Source organism: Herpailurus yagouaroundi, unplaced genomic scaffold (assembly GCF_014898765.1).
Source record: "Herpailurus yagouaroundi ecotype Mexico unplaced genomic scaffold, PumYag 192, whole genome shotgun sequence".
Lineage (NCBI taxonomy): Eukaryota > Metazoa > Chordata > Mammalia > Carnivora > Felidae > Herpailurus > Herpailurus yagouaroundi.
Window position 1 is genome coordinate 15,217,027 of NW_024412423.1, and position 19,197 is coordinate 15,236,223.

The 19,197-nt window shown below is 44.2% G+C and overlaps 1 protein-coding gene across 2 annotated transcripts in view; it reads left to right on the forward strand.

The window, feature by feature from the left end:
• Window positions 1-19,197, forward strand: part of MEGF10 (multiple EGF like domains 10) — a 180,070-nt gene that overhangs the window by 143,330 nt on the left and 17,543 nt on the right. For both annotated transcript variants that reach the window (XM_040444369.1, XM_040444370.1), the window contains 6 exons: window positions 7,567-7,713; window positions 8,905-9,039; window positions 9,577-9,705; window positions 11,500-11,628; window positions 16,764-16,892; window positions 19,056-19,184. In XM_040444369.1, coding sequence (XP_040300303.1) covers window positions 7,567-7,713; window positions 8,905-9,039; window positions 9,577-9,705; window positions 11,500-11,628; window positions 16,764-16,892; window positions 19,056-19,184 — 798 coding nt within the window. The remainder of the gene's footprint in view (window positions 1-7,566; window positions 7,714-8,904; window positions 9,040-9,576; window positions 9,706-11,499; window positions 11,629-16,763; window positions 16,893-19,055; window positions 19,185-19,197) is intronic.

Consider the following 19,197-nt stretch of genomic DNA (forward strand, 5'->3'; position numbering starts at 1 on the left):
GGAGCCTGCTTCCGATTCTGTGTCTCCCTCTCTCTCTGTCCCTCCCCTGTTCATGCTCTGTCTCTGTCTCAAAAATAAATAAAAAACGTTAAAAAAAATTTAAAAAAATGACAAGGACTTTTACTATATGTAGTTATTTAAAACCTTAATATATGGATTTTTTTAGCCCATTGATTACTTTACCAAAAGAGGCAGATTGTAGCAAAAAAAAATGGGGGAAAACGAAACACTATCCAAAATATAGGCTTTGTCCTGGGCTCCTTCTCCCACACCTCTACACACACACACACACACACACACACACACACACACACACACGCACACTGCTGTAAAGTGAGATTGGCTTTTCAAATGATTATTTTGAAGTCCCAGATGTCAAAGAAATGTAATTAGTTGTGTTTGTGTATGTTTGTGTATTTCCACAGTAATAAAGTAATATGCTTTATAAAGTATTTTCCAAAAACAGTAGACACATGCTGACTTTTTTCCTCCCTTTTTGCCCTGACTTCAGTCAGCCAAAACACCTCTTCACTGAGTATTATAGTTAATCAAGATTTCATTCTGGCTGTGGGGGAACATATGCCATCCCCAGCCTGGTTCCAAGTTCTGGCTAAGATCACTGTCACCTGGGAACTTTTTTAACTTGTGTATTCCCTGTCCCCACCTCACACCTGGTGAATGATCAGCTGGGGGGTGCATGAAGAAGGCAGAGCTATTGCCTGCCCATAAAGCACCTTTTGCACAAATTTGGAGAAGGTTTGGAAATCTTTCAGGTTGTACTGCTTGGCAGATGGATTTCTGCCCTCACTTAGCCCTGTGGCCAGAGGCTCTTGTGTAGTGTACAGCCTGCACAACCTTACTTGGTGGCCTCATTTGTCATTTCACAAGTTATACGTCGGCGCTTGGGTGGCCCAGTCGGTTATGCATCTGACTCTTGATCTCACCTCAGGTCTTGATCTCAGGGTTGTGAGTTCAAGCCCCATGTTGGGCTCTTAGGTGTGAAGCCTGCTTAAAAAAGGTTGCACCAGTGGCTCATGCAGTGACAATTACCCGTCTGTAGACTGGCCTCTGTCATGCATGTTTACTCTCGCTATTGAAGAGGTGGGGGTTGCAGGGAGCATTTCTGTGGCAGAATCCTCATAACCAGTGGCAAAAGTCTCAGGGATGCATTCATGGCAGAAAAAAAAAGTTAAATGCTAAACTAAGAGGAAAGAGTTGAAGGCACCAAATCAACCTCTCGAAGCCTTGGGAAAGAGAGAGGGACTGGCAACTATGTAGGAGGGTAAGGAGGGGCACAGAGAATAGGGAGAGAGGTGGGGTGCTTATTGGAGCCCAGCCAGGAGGCAGGGGGCACTACAAAGAGGAAATGTGTGTGTTTCCCCAAATTCTCCAAGGTTGACCAGGTGAGTAAGTGAACTGCTGCTTTAGCTACTGATCTGTGCCAAAGTGATCTCTCCTGTGGTTTTGGTGATGACTGAGTTGTTATAATAAGGGGGAACCTAATTCTTCATGCAGTGACATCAAAGTGCAAGTGGAAGTGAGCTTTAATTAACATGCATGCATCCAATCAAGCAGGGTATTGAAGAGTGGACAACATTTATGCAGCATTTATGTCTCTCTATCTATGCAGTTTTGTCGGGGAGGGAGTCCTGTAAAAGCAGAAGGTGGAGTCCCTGAGGTGAGAGGGGAGGAAGGGGCTTGCCTTCCCAAAAGAATGGCTGCAGAAAAAGCCAGAGCTCTCAGGGCCCCCCATCTGCTTAGCAGTCTGTTCTGTTTACTTTATCCAGGTCCGGACTGAGGCAGGTCATGCCCTCTGGTGTTTTTGTCTTGCAGCTACAAATGCACACATCGATGATTTATGTGGTTTATCAGGATGTCCTTTCCAACTTGGTCATCTCTGTAAAGCAGATCCTTTTTTAATCCATCTTTACAATTCATAGTATCCAAATAGAAAGATTTGATTTAACAACCACATGTTGAGTGCCTCCAAATTGTGTGCAGCCACAGTGCTGGATACTGGGAGCACGAGGGTGAAGCGAGGCCAGCTCCTGGCCTGCAGAAACTCACGTCCTCTCAGGGCGGACACAGCGTGGGCACAGGTGGTTACACCAGCGAAGAACGTCTCTACGCCAACAGTAAGCCTCTGCTTTGTTAGCGAGAGGATTAGAAAAGCAGCAAAAGTATTATGACGATTACTCTGGCTCTTCTCTTCTATACTCATCAAGCCCAATTATTAGTAACAAATCCCTCTCTTCCTTCTAATAGATGTTTAATAGCTTGTTGCTCAGGAACCAGACATCGAATGAAAATCATGTCTTTCGTTCACTAATGCCCCCAAAGGGTGCAGTACGGGCATTAGGAATACGAACAATTAGCAAGACGAGGAGTTTGGGTTCTATCTCTGAGAGGGAGAAGTAATGACACCCGAGATGATTTATTTTACCGCATTCATGCAATCACAAATGCCTAGTGAATGCTGGTTTCACATTGAGGCCGCTGGCATAATGCATCAGGCATGAAATGCACGAACATTTCTTTAGAGCTGCTTAGCTGAAGTTTATCACGATCATTCAGCCATTGCCTAGCAACTTGGGAAGGCTATCAAAGAGCTCTTTGTCCTCAGTCCTGGCAAAAACAGTCCCTCACAGATCGCCTTATCAGCGTTAGAACGTTGATCAGGAAAAAATGCTTCCACTGAACCAGAGATCCTTGCACATTTAAAGATACCCCCTTCTCATTTTGTCCCCTCTTCCAAACGCATTAGGGCGTTGTTTCCTAAAGTAACTCCCATTAGAGCCTTTATCTCTTCTTCGGTAAACATTCCAAAACAGTTTCTTCAAGATGCCTCCCTAATTCTTCGGTTGCTTTGTAATCTGGGCTAGCATTAAAAAACACAGGCCTGAGCTCATGAAGGTATATCTTCTCAAAAATCAGCAAGGCAGACATTTCTACCCCCTTAGATGGGAAAGGTCACCATTTGAGGCATATAAAATATACATATGCTGGGTTTTCTGGTCTGCATGGGCCTCTCATCACTTCCTTAGGGAAAGAAAGAATTATATGGTTGCTCCCATCCAGTTGGAAATAGTTCTGAATATCAAGTTGGAAAGAGAGACGGTGCTTCTTGATTCACTCAACAAATCTTTAACACCCTCCGTGTGCTGGGCACTGTGGTGAACAGAAACACCATCTCTCTTTGACGGAGCTCCAGACTTCATTCATTTCCCTGTGCAGAATATGGGGGCGGGAGGAGCCAGTGCAAGTACAGATCTTTCACCTCCATTGTCCCTTGCATTTCTGAGGAATTTATCCCCCCCCCCCCCCACCTGCATCCCAACTGCCCTTGACTTAGTTTAAGACCTTGTCATGTCTGTCTTTTTTTTTCCTTTACCTGGATAACCCCAAACAACCCCCTGACACAGGTCTTCTTGCTTCCAGACCCATCATCCGCAAACTGTCTTCTGCCCTCCTACAAACCACAAATTCCGTTATGTGCTGCTCCTGCTTCATTGTCCATCTGGTCCCTGTCAACCCCAAGGGGGAAGCTCACACTTCACAGCGTGGCATTCTGGCTTTGGGTATGTGACCACTGCCTGGCTGCCCAAACACCTCTCCTGTTCTTCCCCACCCCAGTTTCAGCTGTCCTCCATTTCCATATGCTTCTTTGGGCTTCTGGGCCTTGCACCCACCATTCCATTAGCTTGGAGCCCTTCTCCACCTTCCCAGGCTCTCTCCTTTTCTGACCGAGATCCCAAGACAGGGTTAGGTGTGCCTATTCTGGGGCCGTTATCGTTCTAGAGTTGAAGTTCTTTCTTAGAGCACCTATCACCAGGAAGCCAATAGCCCCTGGACTCCTTGAACATTCATTAAGTTGAATTCTCTTTTCTGTCTTTGATAAAAAAGGAAACATAAAAATGTCTTGTAGGACTCCAGCAAGTTTGCAAAGATTGGGATGAGGTGAATGGAAATAATTCAGGAATCACACACACACAGGTTAAAGCAAACTTATAATTGTCTATCCTGAAAAAAGTTTTACTGAAGGGTTAGTCTTACAGGGAGGTCACATCAGTAGCCGTATACCTAGTGTGGCCTAGAGAAACACTTACCCAGGGACCCCCTCTGTGAGCCTCAGTGTCTGATATTTCACAATTAGAGATTTATTTCTTAGGCTCCTCATGTGTGTATTCTCTTAAAATATTAGTATTCTCTAGAGAAGGTAACAACTCAACAGTAATCAATTTACCTTACCTTTTCCTGACTATAAGATGAAAGGAAAGATAATAGGAGGGCACAGAGCTCTGAGGGGGAGGAGTATCAGTAGGAGAAAATAGGACAGCAAGGGGAAAAAATGCAGCTTCATGCTTTTTTCTAGAATTGCCCCCTGAGGCATACTTTATGTTTGTCTACAAATAGATTAGGCATTAATATCTGAAAAGTGATGACTCATTTTACTGATGGTAGAGAAAAAGAAAAGAGGTTGAATTTTTAGAGGAAGTTGGTCATAGAATTACTATAACTTACTTTCAAAGGGGAGACTTATTTGCAATCCTGAAATAAAAGATATTTAAAAGTAGGCTTGGTTCTGCTGAAATATTCTTTTATGATTGGAGACAGCAGATTTGATAGATGATCTCTAAAATTCCCCGTGATTCTCTGGAAATGAAATCATGGGTAAATCATGTGAAACAAGCGTATCATTGTAATGGATCTCTTTGCTATATCGTGGGCCTTGTTACTCTATGAAAATTACCTCGATAAAGTTGATTATGACAGATGGCTGTGCTATCCAGCTGGACAAACCTATTAGGGAAGAGGAATCAGATATGAAATAAAGGATCACTTTATTCAGATTTACCAATCTGTGCTGGGGTCAGTTTTCTTAACATGCTCTGATTGAGAATGTGCTAAGTCACATATAAATTATGATAATCTATAATGCAAAAAAAGCAGCAGATAATTTCGACCTCAAGTGTATTCCATTCTGATTTAGCTGCATTTATTTAATGTGGTGGAGAGATTTGGCAAGTAGCTGATGAACCAAAACACCATAAATGGCTAAATCCCACCCCTTCCCCTTTCCTCAAGCTCCCACCCCACAACAATGTGCCAGAAATGAGGACTAATTTTCAGGATGATTTTCAACTTCTACTTCTCCAAAGTCCTTACTGGGATTTGCATGGATGGCTGCAAACCAAAATGGCCAGAGTTGTCCGAATATCTGTCAAGCAGGATTTCCCCCCCCCCCCCCCGTCTTAGGTGCCATTAAATAGGGCCCTAGCTCATGGTCAGCGCTCAGAACCTGAATTTGAAAAGAGAGTGAAGCCTGTGACCCTTCACAAGATTACCCTTGTTGGTACTTCCTTTAAGTTCTTAAAACAAAATTTTTCCATTTGCAGCCTCTTTTTGAAGTGGTTTGCTCCTTACTAAATGCCCTGCCTCGTGTAGGTGCGAGCCCAAACACCAGATACAACTCTATAGCTGCTGAATCACATTTGGTGAGCATAGCATTTTGGGATTCCACCTCAGCTTTTCAAAAGAGATTTGAAAAGAAAAAGAAAAGATCGTATGTTTGTCAACTCAAGAAAAAAAAAAAATCACAGGAGGCCAAAATTCCATATTTTATTCTACAGGGAATCCTTGAACCCCAGTCAGCTTCTAACAGGTCTGATCTCCCACTTCAGCCAGCAGCGCGAGCTAAAATAATAGTCTTTTGTTGGCTCAAGCTAGACACAATGAGGTCTGTGAGCTTTCATGCCTACTTAACAGCCTTTACCATGTGGGAGATTTTCAGAAGGAGGAAACGGGAACAGCCAAAAGTGGAGTTATGGCTCAGCAGAAATGACTGTGCCAATTAGCAACGTTCACATTATGGTTTGGGGCTGCTTCTGTTGTAAGGTTTGGGCCACGGTAACTTTTCTCCTAATCAGTTTCGAAGCAAAAACTGTAATACAAAACATGGCTTTCTCAGCTTCCTTGGTGCTGGGTGGTGACAGCATTCTGGATCCCTAAGTGTGTGCGTGCTTGTTCTTACTGTGTTTGCACTTGGTCTGAAGCCAGCAGTTGCCAGTTCACTACTAATTATAACTCGCTGCTTCTCAATGCAAAGAGCGTGTCTTTGAGTTGGGGAGAATTCTGACTTACAAGAAAGAGGCCCCTGTTGTATTTCAAACACAAACTTCCCAAAGAGACTTCTCTTTACCTCACGTAAAACCTGGTTTTATTTTTATTTCTGCGACTTTGCATTTTCCCTTGCATTTTCCTTAGGCGTTTGTTCATTCATGACCAACTCTAGAATTTCTGTTTCCGGGTGAGAGTTAAACACCCACATTGAGTAGTATCCTAATAATCAATAACTTGGACAACAGCTGCAAATAAGATCAGTTGTGATATTGTGCCTTTATCTGCCCAGTGCCAGATTCAATTCTTAAAGAGGAATTTAGTGGCACAGATTAGTGTATCTTTCTATCCTGTACAATGTAGCATCAAAATGTTTTTTTCTTTAATTGTTATTGTTTTTTAAATTTTTTAATGCTTATTTATTTTTGAGAGAGAGAGAGACAGACAGACAGACAGACAGAGCATGAGCTAGGGAGGGGCAGAGAGAGAGGGAGACACAACGTCCAAAGCAGGCTCCAAGCCGTCAGCATAGAGCCTGGTGCAGGGCTTGAACCCATGAACCAAGATATCGTGACCTGAGCCAAAGTTGGACGCTCACCTGACTGAGCCACCCAGGTGCCCCTATCGTCAAAATGGTTTTTTTTGTTTTTTTTTTTTAATTTTTTTTTTCAACGTTTTTATTTATTTATGGGACAGACAGAGACAGAGCATGAACGGGGGAGGGGCAGAGAGAGAGAGGGAGACACAGAATCGGAAACAGGCTCCAGGCTCCGAGCCATCAGCCCAGAGCCTGACGCGGGGCTCGAACTCACGGACCGTGAGATCGTGACCTGGCTGAAGTCAGACGCTCAACCGACTGCGCCACCCAGGCGCCCCCGTCAAAATGTTTTAAGATGGTGTGTGCTCCAGGGGGAGAGTTTTCTTTATGTAAAACAATTTAACCACTTTTTACTTCTTTTTATCTTTTTTACACTTGGTTTTTCTGCAAAGATAAAGGATGGGGGAAGAAGGAAGTTGCTGAGGGCTCACTGATAAAAATATTTTTGATAAATTTTGCCTTTAATAGACAGAGCCCTTGGGCTTCCCATTTGCTTCACCATTCTAAAAAAGAAACATCACTAACGCGACAATAAATTATGTATATGTAAAAAATTAAAAAATCAGTATAACAAAGGTGTTTTATTCCTGCTCTTTTATGACTTGGTAGAAAATCACCCTGGGATTATTTTAATGCTACGATGATACGATACATGATGACACAGTGTATGATGATGTACTGACGTATATAAGTGAATTTTAAACCTTATGCCATCCCGCTCATCGTTGCAGAGATAACCCAGCTTGGATACCATGACTGTCCTCCTCCTCCTCCTCGTCTGGGACTTTGTGTCCCAGAGGCACCAGCCCCCACTGCCTCTTAGTCAGCCTTGCCCGTGTGCATTGTTTCAGGTGTCCACTGTGACAGCGTGTGTGCTGAGGGACGCTGGGGCCCCAACTGCTCTCTGCCCTGCTACTGCAAAAATGGGGCTTCGTGCTCCCCAGATGATGGCATCTGTGAGTGCGCGCCAGGGTTCCGAGGCACCACGTGTCAGAGAAGTAAGTGTCTCATTACGTGGAAAGGTCTGCCTTCCCTTCTCAGGTACCGTGTGCAGAATTATTATCTCTGTCCCACACCTCAGTTCGTGGCGCTGTTCTGTTGCAGTGGAGTGGGGAGGAGACTGTAATAGGTCTCTGTCCCTTGTGGAGCTGTCCTTGATAGCACTGCCTGAAGAGCTTTATTCGTTCCAACCTCCAGGACGAGCCTAACAGATGGGGCTTTGGCCTTTCCTTCTCAGTAATGATTTCAATGCCTCATTGGCATCGTCGTCAGGATACGTTTCTTGATCCTGCCTTAAATCTTGCAAATGGTGTTCCAGAAATCCATTGACCTGTAAATATTTGATTCAGCAATTTTGGCATTGGCCTTACCTCAATTACCAGAAGTCAACATCAGCCAAACCTTGCGGCGAATCATACATCTTGCTAGTAGTCTCACAGCCAGTGCTGTGGGGGAAATAGAATTGCAGAGTTAAAAATGGAGGCCGTTGACATTGGTTAATGGGATTTTTAAGAGAGGAGGGGATCCATAAGATTTTACGAAATCTTTTAGTAAATGTAATCAAGAAAAGAATATATGGCTCTAAGACACATTATCCTTATTTTTAGATGACTTTTTTCTTTTTTCAGTGAAAGCTCTATGCATTTGTCTTGCGTTTAAATCCAAGTAATGTCTTGAGGAGAACCTAATTATGTAGCATTTTGCTTGCTCACTTCTCAATCACAGTCATTAATCTGGACCACGTTGAGGAGGAACAATCTTTTAATTCAGACTATAGATCTGTTTATTGCCAGTAATGACTCTTAAAGAAAAAAGGATCAAGACATGGCTTGAGAGTATTTATGTGGCCTTATTAGATTTTAGAATTTTATTTCCTTTCATTTATTTGTTCAACAAAAATTCTTCAAGCCCCTGTTGTGTGCCAGACCCCAGGTTAATTGGGACCATAAATGAGAAAATAAAGAGGACAGAGACATTTGCCTGCCCTCCAGCAATTCAGTTTAATGGTTTCTTTTCATTATTAAGGACTACCCTTCTTCCTTTGGTGCTTGTTTTAGACTTGGAAAATTCTCAGTATCATTAAACAAAAAAAAAAAATTTTTGCCCCAAACTTCAGCTAGATCCTGATGTGGAATTTGAGAGGAATACGTCTCAGGAAAGATAACTGTTGATTTCCATTCTATTTTCAGTCTGCTCCCCCGGTTTTTATGGGCATCGCTGCAGCCAGACGTGTCCACAGTGTGTGCACAGCAGTGGGCCCTGTCACCACATCACGGGCCTGTGCGACTGCTTGCCTGGCTTCACAGGTGCTCTCTGCAATGAAGGTAAGTAAGGCGCACAGTGTCTGGGGGGAGGTGCGCGGTGCCGGTCAAGCCCCGTGCAATCTGTCCTCAGCCTTCCTCTCGGGCTTCCGCGAGGACGTTTTCAGCCACCAGCTATCAAGGCCTTCTGGGATGCCCTTTCTGCAGCTTCTGCAGAAATGACTTTGGAAAAGCTGGCTTGCCGCCCCGGCAGAAAATCTCTACTCTCTGAGCTGTGCTGCTCTTTGGTTTTAATTGGAAACAGCATCCCATGAAAAATCAGTATCAGGGAGGGTTTGGACTCCCTGAGCAAGAAGCCATGAAGTCAGATTTCCAGAAACGTGATGATGTCTCCTGGTTTGTGATGCCTTAATGAGAATGTTGGGCTTCATGTGTTTCTAAAAATGAGCCCATTCCAGATGACGGGGTGCTGTTGAGTGGAGGCAGCTACTAAATGGGCAGCCGGGCTGATGGCTTTCAAAGTTGTTTTCTGTCCCAAGACTCTCGAGTTCCATGCGATGAGATGTAATTGTGCGTTACTGACCTAAAACTTATTCACAGTGTGTCCCAGCGGCAGATTTGGGAAAAACTGTGCAGGGGTTTGTACCTGTACCAACAATGGAACCTGTAACCCCATTGACAGATCTTGTCAGTGTTACCCGGGTTGGATTGGCAGTGACTGCTCTCAACGTAAGTCTTATTTAGGAACAACCATTGATCTTCATTGGTTTTCAAATTCTTTAGGACTAAAGTAAGAGTGTTTATATAATCAAGAAATAATATATGAATAATTATGATATACATTACTTTAATTTTTAAATGGCTGTTTCCCCCACTAAGAGCTCTGTGCAATGTTCCTATGTTAAATCCAAATAAGGTCTTGCAAAGAGCCTAAATGGGTAGCATGCTTATTCACTTTTCAGTGACTCTTAATCTGTAAAATGAGGGTATTGGACTCAGAAAATCCATTCTAGGTTTAATTTCAGACCTTGAACGTCACCTATCATTTTTCCCTTGTTCTTGGGCAAATTATGGTGCACACAATTTCAGGAGAATTTTTTTTCTCTTTTTTACTTACTTCAGACTTACTATCTTCATTGGGCCATATTCCCTACTGGGTAACCAAATAAAAATTATAGATGGTCCTGCTTTGTTTTCCTCCAATTTTATTGAGAAATAATTAACATACATCACTGTGTACTCTAAAGGTAAACAGCATGATGGTTTGATCTCTTTTTGTTTTGAAATGATCAGCTGGTTCTGCTAAGACCCATCTTCTCACGTAGATACAATGGTTGTCCTCATTTTAAGCAGGTTTATTCCTTAAAGTTTTTTCAAAATGTTTATTTATTTTTGAGAGAGAGAGAGAGAGACAGAGTGTGAGCGGGGGAGGGTCAGAAAGAGAGAGAGAGACATAGAATCCAAAGCAGGCTTCAGGCTCCGAGCTGTCAGCACAGAGCCCGATGCGGGGCTCGAACCCATCAACCCTGGGATCATGACCTGAGATGAAGTTGGACGCTTAACCGACTGAGCCTCCCAGGTGCCCCAAAGCAGGTTTATTCTCAAAGCATTAGTATAAATGAAAAGGTTTTCTGTGTGTTTTTTGTTTGTTTTTGGTAAATCAAATCGTTTTACCCCATAATATGATATTATTTCACAGATACTTTATCTGAAGCCCTTTTTGCTCTTAAATGGACAGTGACCCTCCAATGATTTCCTTTTATTATTTTCTGCTTCATGCAATTAAGAATTTTCATGAGTAAACCGATTCTTACGTATAATTTACACCTTAAACTTTAAACAAATCTCTAGTGACAACTCTGGAGCAGAGCGACTGGTGTGTGACTTACGTGACACCAGATCCCTTAGTTTTTCTTAGTCCTATCATTTTGTCCATCTTATCTGTGCTTAAATGTTCTCTCCTTGGGGAAGCCTTCCCTGAGGGAGTGGCTCTGGTGAGCGATGTCTTGCAATACAAGGAGCACATGATGCCCAACGTCGCATGATCACAACTGAGCCAATGGTTCTTGAAATGCGCTTTGATATACAGGTGCCTTGGATTATAAGCATGTTTCTGGAATGAATTATGCTTGCAAAACAAGGTTTTACTGTATAAGGTTTCAAAGGACGGTCTGGACCTTGCCTGGTCCTCTGCTATCTCTTCTGTGTCTAGAACAGTGCTGGGCACATAGGAGCTCAGCGTACATTTGTTAGGCAAGTAAATCTATGAACTGTAGATACTTTTTGTTCTGCCTGCCTCACTCCGCAGTCTGTCCATGAATACAGTGGCAGTAATGATGGTTGCCGTTGCAGTCAATGTTGCCATCTGGGTATTAGTCAGTCTGGGAGCACCGTGCTTTCTTAGTCCTGATGCACACCGCTAACTTCCCATATGCAAGGAGATGGGCAGCAGGACGGAGTTCCCTCTGCTGGGTGCTGGTGTCCGGGCTCTAACCGAACTCTCCATGCGTGCTGTGGTTTCAGCTTGTCCGCCTGCCCACTGGGGCCCGAACTGCATCCACACGTGCAACTGTCACAACGGGGCCTTCTGCAGCGCCTATGATGGGGAATGTAAATGCACTCCCGGCTGGACGGGGCTGTACTGCACTCAGAGTAAGTGACAAGCCTTCCGAGACTCACCAAGGGAGCCACACCCAAGGGGGACGGGACCAAGCCTCGCCCTTTGCATGCACGAGCTGAGCTCACCCAGGGTTCCTGGCGTTGGAGTGTTGTTTCATCTCCCCCGTGACCACTAGATGTCTAACTACCTCTGTGTGGTTATGAGCTGTCATGTTCCAAGTTTTCTGCCTGTATGTCATTGCAGGACACCGAAGTGGAGCAGTGCTGTATGTGATGGTGTGCAGTTTCTTTCCTCACTCTCCTTTGACCAGACCCTATGTATATGCACCAAACTCCCTATCGTTTATCAATGCATGTATCTTTGTACAGACATATGTACACATTTTTGTAGTATGTGATTCCTTTTATTTTTTTTTAATGTTTTTATTTATTTTTAGAGAGAGAGAGTGTGAAAGGGGGTGGGGCAGAGAGGGAGAGGGGGGACAGAGGATCCAAAGCCGGCTCCGTGCTGACAGCCTAGAGCCTCCATGCAGGGCTCGAACCCACAATCTGTGAGATCATGACCTGAGCCGAAGTCAGACCTCCACCGCTTGAGCCACCCAGACATCCCTGTGATTCCTTTTATATGAAGATCAAGAACAAACAAATTGATCTGTTAGGATTATCTACTGGGAAGGTGCATGAAGGGTGATGAAAATGTTCTATATAATGGTTCAAACTGGGGTGGTGGTTACATGGATGTCCACCCTGTCATTTATTCCAACAGCACAAAGGTTGGGATAAGTGACTGTGGCTAGAAAGGCAGTGCAGATCACAAGCCTTGCTCCCCGACGTAATGTGTGCTCTTGGAGAAGAGTCTGTTCCGTGGTTCTCAAACTTAAGTGAGCGCCAGAGTCACCCAGGTGGCATGACAAACACAGACTGCTGGCCCCACTCCCAGAGTGTCTGATTCACTGGGTCTGGGGTGGGACCTGAGAATTCACATTGCTGACAACTTTCCACATGGTGATGCCAGTCTGGGATCATGCTTCAAGAACCACTCATTCTTTTTTCCATTTTATATCACATAGTGCCCCAACCATTTCTTCTTCTGTGAGGTTTTTACCATCATAGGATATAATGTGCAAAGTAGTCCACAGCTCAGCACTGTCAGGGAGAAAAAAGACTATTCTCTATCTTCTTGCCTTCAAATGAATAAAGGAGACAGCACGGGAAAGCACGCATGATGGTTACCAATAATAGTATACACTTGGTTTCAGTTTATTTATTTATTTTGAGAAAGAAAGAGAGCACAAGCAGGGAAAGTGCAGAGAGAGAGAGAGGGAGAGAGAGAATCCCAAGCAGTTCCATGCTCTGTGCTGAGCCTGACACAAGGCTCGATCCCACGAATGAGATCATGACCTGAGCGGAAATCGAGAGTCAGATGCTTGACTGATTGAGCCCGCCAGGTGCCCCAATAATATATCATTTTATTCTTTTTTTTTTTTTCAACGTTTATTTATTTTTGGGACAGAGAGAGACAGAGCATGAACGGGGCAGGGGCAGAGAGAGAGGGAGACACAGAATCGGAAACAGGCTCCAGGCTCTGAGCTGTCAGCCCAGAACCTGATGCGGGGCTCGAACTCACGGACCGCGAGATCGTGACCTGGCTGAAGTCGGACGCTCAACCGACTGCGCCACCCAGGCGCCCCATCTTTTTTTAATCATAATATGAAATTTTAAATCCCAGAAAGGAGCTGAGAAGGAAAAATAGGTCAGAAATTAGGCAATTCTTGGGGTGCCTGGCTGGCTCAGTCATTCAAGCATGTGACTCTTGATCTCAGAGTCTTTTTTTTTTAATATGAAATTGTCAAATTGGTTTCCATACAACACCCAATGCTCATCCCAACAGGTGCCCTCCTCAATGCCCATGACCTACTTTCCCCTCCCTCCTACCCCCATCAACCCTGTTTATTCTCAGTTTTTAAGAGTCTCTTACGGTTTGCCTCCCTCCCTCTCTCTTTTTTTTTCCCTTCCCCTCCCCCATGGTCTTCTGTTAAGTTTCTCAGGATCCACATAAGAGTGAAAACATATGGTATCTGTCTTTCTCTGTATAACTTATTTCACTTAGCATAACACTCTCCAGTTCCATCCACGTTGCTACAAAAGGCCATATTTCATTCTTTCTCATTGCCAAGTAGTATTCCATTGTATATATAAACCACAGCTTCTTTATCCATTCGTCAGTTGATGGACATTTCGGCTCTTTCCATAATTTGGCTATTGTTGAAAGTGCTGCTATAAACATTGGGGTACAAGTGCCCCTAGGCATCAGCACTCCTGTACCCCTTGGGTAAATTCCTAGCAGTGCTATTGCTGGGTGGTAAGGTAGACCTATTTTTAATGTTTTGAGGAACCTCCACGCTGTTTTCCACAGTGGCTGCACCAGTTTGCCTTCCCACCAATAGTGCAAGAGGGTTCCCGTTTCTCCACATCCTCGCCAGCATCTATAGTCTCCTGATTTGTTCATTTTGGCGACCCTGACTGGCGTGAGGTGATACCTGAGTGTGGTTTTGATTTGTATTTCCCTGATGAGGAGCGACGTTGAGCATCTTTTCATGTGCCTGTTGGCCATCTGGATGTCTTCTTTAGAGAAGTGTCTATTCATGTCTTCTGCCCATTTCTTCACTGGATTATTTGTTTTTCAGGCGTGGAATTTGGTGAGTTCTTTATAGATTTTGGATACTAGCCTTTTGTCTGATATGTCATTTGCAAATATCTTTTCCCATTCCGTTGGTTGCCTTTTAGTTTTGTTGATTGTTTCCCTTGTAGTGCAGAAGCTTTTTATCTTCATGAGGTCCCAATAGTTCATTTTTGCATTTAATTCCCTTGCCTTTGGGGATGTGTCAAGAAATTGCTGCGGCTGAGGTCAGAGAGGTCTTTTCCCGCTTTCTCCTCTAGGGTTTGGGTGGTTTCCTGTCTCACATTCAGGTCCTTTATCCATTTTGAGTTTATTTTTGTGAATGGTGTGAGAAAGTGGTCTAGTTTCAACCTTCTGCATGTTGCTGTCCAGTTCTCCCAGCACCATTTGTTAAAGAGACTGTCTTTTTTCCATTGGATACTCTTTCCTGCTTTGTCAGAGATTAGTTGGTCATACATTTGTGCATCCAATTCTGGAGTCTCTATTCTATTCCATTGGTCTATATGTCTGTTTTTGTGCCAATACCATGCTGTCTTGATGATTACAGCTTTGTAGTAGAGGCTAAAGTCTGGGATTGTGATGCCTCGCTCTTTTTCAATATTACTTTGGCTATTCGGGGTCTTTTGTGGTTCCATACAAATTTTAGGATTGCTTGTTCTAGCTTCGAGAAGAATGCTGGTGCAATTTTGATTGGGATTGCATTGAATGTGCAGATTGCTTTGGGTAGTACTGAAATTTCAACAATATTTATTCTCCCAATCGATGAGCACCCAGAAATCCCAGAAATGAGATGAGAAAGAAAAATAGGTCAGAAATTAGGCAATTCTTGGGGTGCCTGTCTGGCTCAGTCATTAAAGCATGTGACTCTTGATCTCAGAGTCTTATGTTTAAGCCCAATGTTGGGTGTAAAGGTCACTCAAAAATAAAATCTTTTAAAAAAAAATTAGGTGGGCACTCAGTGACTCAGTCAGTTCAGCATCCGACTTCGGCTCAGGTCATCATCTTGTGGTTCCTGAGTTTGAGCCCTGCATCGGGCTCTGTGCTGACAACTCAGAGCCTGGAGGCTACTTTGGATTCTGTATCTCCCTCTCTCTCTGCCCCTTCCCTGCTCATCTCTCTCTTTCTCAACAATAAATAAACATTAAAAAATTTAATGAAACAATTGGGCATCGCTTGTTTAACACTAATTAGAAAACTGGAGAATAGGCTGGACAAGTGTTTTGAAACTTCCTGGAAGTGGGTATAAACCTTGAGCCATTGTTCAAAAGGGAGCATTGGCAAGTAGAGATCTTGTCTCGGGCATATTCTGCCAAGATTGTATATATAGAAAGTTTTTCAGCTACTTAGAGAAAATTACTTACACATTACTATTTATCATTCCAATATTAGGGTCTACTTTAATCAGAGGATCTTTTTAAATGGACAAAGCACAAGAAAGTGGGAAGGACCTGGGGTCTGGAGCCAGACTTGTCTGAGTTTGCTGGCTGTGTGACTTAGGGCGCTTGGGGCTGAGCTCCCAGCTATAGGTAGGAATACCCATCCCTGTGTGTCTGCACTGGGGTGAAGATTCAGTGAGAGGATGCATGCAAAGCATCTGGCATCGATTAGGTGCTAAATAAATATATGGCAATGGCAGTTGTCATTGCATGCTGGCATCTGTGCTCTGCCTCTGTTTCTTGGAAGTTGAACTTTGGTTAAAACCTCCATTAGAAAAAGAGAAAATAAAAATCCACATGGGATACTTAGAAGTAGCCATACAAGCAGCCTGTATTGAACTTTTTGTTATGCCAGAGAGCCCACACCCTTGCCGGGCAGCTGCTGGCCCAGGACAGCCCGTGGGGCTTATGTGTGTCCTCAGCCAAGAGGTCTGGGTCTGGAAAATCATACAGCAGTGTTAGGTTTATGGATTTTTTTTTTTTTTTTACAAAGCACCTATGAAGTGCTGTTTGTTTTGTTTTGTTTTGTTTTGTTTTGTTTTGTTTTGTTTTGAGTTTAACATTCTACTCTACATCTTTGGTGAAGGAGATGTTATCTGAGTCAGTGACGGATACGGTGGACAGGGCTAGCCGCAGACTGAGAGACGTTCTGTGCTGTAAGTAAAAGCATATGGGTAATTTTAATATATAATACCCATTTCAGTCCATGGCATTTGAGTCCAGGAGTCAAGTAGTTCAGGGAAAGAATGCAAGGAATTGCCCCCATACTTCCGCGGGGTTGATGGCGTGCTTTGTCAGAAGATACTAGTGTTGTCTCCAGGAGCACCAGGTATGGAACCAGTCTGCCTCCCGCTCATGAATTATGACCTCCTTGCACGCGCCCCATCTTGGGACTTCAAAGAAGCCTTTGTGACAAGCTGAGATCTGCATTACTGTCTTTATTCACTCTCCAGTGGCTAAGAACCTTTCAGGTTTAAATACAAACAGTGGGAAGCAAGAGCTGTGTTTTTCCTCAGCAGCCTCTGACTCTGCTGTCCTTCCCTCCTGCACAGGATGTCCTCTGGGTTTTTACGGAAAGGACTGTGCGTTGATATGCCAGTGTCAAAATGGAGCTGACTGTGACCACATCTCTGGACAGTGTACATGCCGGACCGGGTTCATGGGGAAGCGCTGTGAACAGAGTAAGTACGGGAGGGTGACCCATCTGGTTGGTATTTTCCCCTAGAATCAGTTTTCCTACATGCCTGAACAATATGAAGGCAGGACCTGCATCTGTCAAGTTGTTTGAATGGATGGCTGGTCACTTACCAGCACTGTTGACCGTTACGGTCAACCCTCCCAGAGAGCTGGCCACCTTGGGGTCCTTGCTGGCTCTCTTTCCCCCTAAACTTCTTCTGGGTAAGTAATCAGTGCTCTGGGTGGAGAGGGTGTGGCTCCGAGGAGGAAGACAGAATTCAGGTTTTCCATCTGTTCACCCTGGCTCTCTCTAACTCTCCTGCTTATTTTTGGAACGTGGCTGCTCAAGGGCGTTACGAGCCAGTCAGAGTCAGAGCCCGGGTCCACACTGGAGGAGAATGCATTCTCTGGGGCCAGGGTGAGTGAACAAAAGGCAGGCAGGGGCTCCCAGCCCCTCAGTGGGTGTGGAATGAGGTCCATGCAAACGTTGCCCCCCTTCCAACAACCTTTGCTGGATAGTATTTTTCTACTGTTTCCCCTAGCAACTGTGCATCTCGGTCTTTACGACGTTCAAGACGATACATCGCCTTAAAATTTTTTGCTGTAAAAATCCCAGTCCAGAAGAATATACTCTGTTGGAATTACGCAGCCTTTTTGGCCATTTCTGCCGCTACAGCTATGCGTCTGCAGGGTATAAGAAAATTAGGTTTAGATTGAGTATTTCAAAGTAGTCTCTTGTTACCTTCCTCTGTGACTTTCATTCAATATTCAGAACGAATAAATAGGGTCTTAGAGCTGTAATGGGGCTCAGTCTTTTATCATAGATGACAAGAAAGGGACAGGAGCGTTCTTGCTTACCAGAGAGGGCGCTCTTGGCAAGGACGCAGCAAAGATTACAGGGCTGTGGGAGCATTATGGCCGGAAAGGCAGATCAGCAGGACGGGGCTTTGGCAATAAACCATCGCCTTCCCTCTACCCCAGCAGCACCTCACAGAGCCCCTGGAATATCCAGGTTGTGTCAGTCTTGTGTACTAAACCCTTGAGTTATTTTTGCGTATCTTCCTGTATAGTAAATATAACAGGAGTGACCTCCAGGAATCAGCCTGGAAACGGAGGTCCCAATTTTAGTTTTTGACTGCTATTCATTTCATCCTGAAACACGTACTGAGTCACACGGTTTCCTGCATACCCCTCGTGTATGTAAATATTGTGTGTGTGTATGTGTGTGTGTGTGTGTGTGTGTGTGTATGTGTGCATAAATGTCTAAACATATGTGCACATACCTAGAATCAGAACAGACTCTAAACTGACTTTCCCTTGAATGCCAGACCGGTTATGGTTCTTATTAAATAAAAGCTGCTTAAGTGCTTCCGTGATTACTTTGAACATCAAATTAAAATATCCCTATTTTTGGAGAACTCTCCTGATGCTCTTTTGTAAACAGAAACACTGTGACAGAGAATTCCAATAATAATAGAACATTGCCCCCTGCTGCTCACTTTACAGAAAACATCAGTATTTGGTGATGATTTTTAGATTTGACTCTTCTTTGAAATTCACACCCAACTCTTATGAAGAGTGCATCATAAAAACATCAGTATTTTCGTCTCTCAGGCTTCAACTTGCACATCCAAATTTTGAGCCATTCAATGGCAATGAAGTTCTTACCTAGAAAATTAACAAGACTTGCCCTTCCCTTGTCCCTGTTCCCAGCTAATCCGAGTTGGAATGTGCCACTTGGAAGATCCCCGAGTCGTCAGGAAAGTGCTCACGTTCTCAAGGATGCCATCTCTTGTCCATACTCTTCAGTGTTTTATCTCACAGTTTTGCCCGGCGGGGTCATCTCAGGTTGCCCTTGCTCACGATCTTCATCAGTTCCCTTGGGTTCTGCAGACTCTCAACTTACCCATCAGGGAAGTGGGTACATAGAAGCTGCAGGAGTCAGGAGCTGTGGCAAGGAGCTCAGTGTCTGGCCTGTGCCACATGGCCCCGAATCCCATGTGGCAGGGAATCCTGGCCAGCTCTAGGACTTCCAGGGTGGGTCTGCCTGCGTAAGGATCCCCCGGAAGGGCTGCCCTTGAGACACAGAGGATCATCTAGTAAGAGACAGCCTTGCCCCACATCCCCAAGGCTGGACAGCTTACGTTGGATTTTCATCTCCTTCTCAGAGTGCCCTGCAGGAACATATGGCTATGGCTGTCGCCAGATATGTGACTGCCTGAACAACTCCACCTGCGACCATATCACTGGGACCTGTTACTGCAGCCCAGGCTGGAAGGGGGCGCGATGTGATCAAGGTAAGGATACTAG